This window comes from Bidens hawaiensis, unplaced genomic scaffold (genome assembly GCF_021521415.1).
Source record: "Bidens hawaiensis isolate Kalapana, Puna unplaced genomic scaffold, B.hawaiensis_p1.1 tig00032920_1, whole genome shotgun sequence".
Classification (NCBI taxonomy): domain Eukaryota; kingdom Viridiplantae; phylum Streptophyta; class Magnoliopsida; order Asterales; family Asteraceae; genus Bidens; species Bidens hawaiensis.
In genome coordinates this window covers 31,034-34,247 of record NW_027495641.1, presented here as the reverse complement: position 1 = coordinate 34,247, position 3,214 = coordinate 31,034, and the positions used below count along the sequence as shown (strand labels likewise).

General features: G+C 37.6%; 1 protein-coding gene across 1 annotated transcript; it reads right to left on the bottom strand.

The window, feature by feature from the left end:
- Nucleotides 1–960: 960 nt before the first annotated feature.
- Nucleotides 961–2,752, bottom strand: LOC143584325 (uncharacterized). Its single transcript, XM_077066407.1, has 2 exons — nt 2,207–2,752; nt 961–1,035 (listed from the first exon to the last, which is right to left on the bottom strand). Exons 1-2 carry the CDS (start codon nt 2,750–2,752, stop codon nt 961–963), a joined length of 621 nt encoding a protein of 206 aa, XP_076922522.1.
- Between the last annotated feature and the right edge of the window lie 462 nt (nt 2,753–3,214).

Below are 3,214 nucleotides of genomic sequence, written 5' to 3'. Positions count from 1 at the left end.
ATGTATCGTAAAACAAATCCTAATTTGCTTCTTACATAGACATAGTTCGCGAGTGTGTGTTTGATTATGATAAAAGAGGACTAAGTACTTGGATTGTAAAAATGCAAGGTTGTCACTCGATAATCAGTTTTATATAGTTAACCCTAATTCCCTTCCAATAAATCCCGATTGCCTATGGCATCGAGAACTGATAGTCAAGAACAAGAATTATACTATACTAACAATTACTAATCAAAATATCGAAAAGATATGAGTGGTTTCCCGCACATCAATGCGTACAAAACGAGAATGTCACTATTTCTTACAATTGAAATGTCCCTCGACGGGGCACCACATTGTACAAACAAATTAACATTAACAGTTTCGCTTCAATCTTAAGTTAACATTAACAGTTTCGCTTCAATCTTAAGTTCATTTCTCTTAATATGTGTGCTCAAACCCCGACCCCCTTTTAGAACCTTTGTCAATATGTTTTGCCATTGTGGATGCTTTTCAGGGCTTTCAAACAAATCTTTGACCGACGGGTACACATACGAGTTGCTCGGTTTACTATCAAATAAGGCAATCTGATTAAACGCGTCAAATGACATCACAACTTCACGTCCACCCACTATTCTGATCAGTTTCATGTCGTAACCTTTCTTATATGCGGGACATCTCAACGTTGACACCCATTTGCTCAATCTCCCTATCGTGCGGAGTATCATGCTCTCCATCATAACACTTAAGCGTCGCTTCCCAACCTAACGCTTCAAATTTATCCAATATCCCAAACGCTTCAAAACCTGGGTCGGTCACCTCTTTTTCGCACATATACCCTTCAATCCTATTATGCAACGTGGCCATTTTGTCTGTGAACAATTCCGGTTGCCATTCTAACGCATATGTTGACAGTACTTTACCCCTCCAATTGGGTTTTTCAGCTGGTACCTGCACTCGTGCTTGTTCTTCGTGCAATCTCTATGATTTTTGCTTGGGCTGCTCGGCCACTAGAGGATGATGCCTTCCCTTTTCTTTATCCGAGGTTCTACCCATCTACACACAAAAATCAACCCAAACAAACCAAGTTAATTCAACATATACATCCCCACGCTTGCTTGTTACAATGGTTGTGGATATTCACTCGTTAATCAATTTACCAAAATTTCAAGAATTGCTTCAATACATGATTTTCAAATTATCAATATAACAACCATATATTTCAAACACTTATCCAGTAACCATAATGTACAACCATTATACTAATTAATCAAACAAGCAAGTGGGTCTAGTTTAATTCAATTCTACCTTAACAAATTTTTCAATGTAAACAAGCAAATTGAATAATAACAGACCTTGATTGTTGAATAGAATGAAGACTAATTCTTTCTTCACACAATAATAAAAACCCCCAAAAGTTCCTAAGAAATTCGTCACCCCAATGCTCAACAAATAGATTAACACTTAACAATGAGTGTAATTAAGCTTGTTATTGTTAATCCTCACGAAAATCCAATAAAAATAGGGTTAAAAATATTTGAAATTGATGGTGATATGAAGAAGTTATGCTATGAGGGTTAGGGTTTGTAGAGAGGAATTCGGAAGAAGATGATAGTGAAGTGATGAAATTGTAAGTATATAATGAAGGTAGGTAAAATATGTGGTGTAGAATTGTGTTAAAAATAAAAATTTTCTCTTTTAATCGACCAAAAACGGGTTCCCCATGTGCAGTCAAGGTCTACACCGTGGTCCACGGTTGATGATAAATTTCGATAGTCAACGGTTGACCGTGGCCCACGGTTCACACTGTGTGCCACGGTCCAAGTGTGTCAATTTGGACAGACCACACCGAACCGTGGTGTGGTCTGTCACCGTGCCTCATGTTCATCACCGTGGGCCACGGTCTACACCGTGGTCCACGGTTCACAATAATATATATTTTTTAACAAGAATTCAAAATAACACACTTGACCGAAAAACTTAATTATAAAAACTAAATAATAAAATTAAAATTAAAATAAAGTTACCCTACCCCCCATGAAAAACCCGAGTTGCCCCAACACGGTAAGGAAATATATAAAAAATTCCCACACTTGATTTGGACACACTCCAAAGCGAGAAGAGTAATTTTTAAAACTAAATTTGAACAAAAAGCTAAAAAAAATTATACAACATACCTGGACCTTTACGAAGTGGAAACATCTGGTGAGCTTAGGAGGAAACTCACCTTATCATTTTCAAGCATATTAAGATCTTTACCTTCTAGGTATGGTTTGAGGCGATTTCCATTCACTACTTGTTTAACTTGATTTTGCATATCTTCAATTTCAACATCTCCAAACCTCCCTACACTTGTGATAACATACGGACCCACCCACTTGCTTTTTAGATTCCCGGGAAACAATTTAAGTCTCGAATTGTACAACCATACTTTTTGCCCAACTTCAAATGTTGTCTTCCTTATCTTAGCATCATGCACCCTTTTTAACTTTTCTTTATACGTCGAGGCACATTGACACGCTTCATCCCGGATTTCCTCTATTTCACTCAACTTTAACTTTCTCAACCTGTCGGTTTCATGATAATCCATATTAACACTATTATTTGCCCATAATGCCCAGTGAGCCAACTCCATTGGCAAATGGCAACCCTTTCCATACATCAACCGATAAGGATTGGTCCCAATCGGTGTCTTGTAAGCGGTTCGATATGCCCAAAATTCATCATCCAACTTAACCGACCAATCTTTCTTATCCACACGAACCGTTTTCATCAAATTTCCTTAATTAGGCGATTGGAAACTTCAAATTGGCCACTCGTTTGAGGGTAGTAAGGTGTTGCAATTCGATGATTAACACCATAACGTTTTAACAACTTACCAAACGTGAAGTTCTTGAAGTGCAATCCACCATCACTTTTAATTACTCTTGGGATACCAAATCTTGAGAAAATGTTATCTTGTACAAACTTACACACCATGGAGTGATCATTAGTTCTTGTTGCAACCGCTTCAATCCCTTTCGAAACATAATCAACCACAACAAGAATGTATAAGTACCCAAATGAGTTCGGAAATGGGCCCATAAAGTCTAAGCCCCAAACATAAAAAATGTCAACCACCAAAATGGGTTGTAAAGGCATTTCGTTGCTTTTTTATATACCCCCCATTCGTTGACAATTCAAACAATGTCGGGCATGTTCATTAGCGTCTTTGAAAAGTGTTGGCCAATAAAAC

Excerpts from the sequence above, each read along its gene's own strand:
- LOC143584325 (XM_077066407.1), bottom strand. The coding sequence starts at position 2,752 with ATGAAAACGGTTCGTGTGGATAAGAAAGATTGGTCGGTTAAGTTGGAT. Across the intron at positions 1,036-2,206 it reads ATATGCTTGAAAATGATAAG|ATGGGTAGAACCTCGGATAA; the intron begins GTGAGTTTCCTC and ends TTTTGTGTGTAG.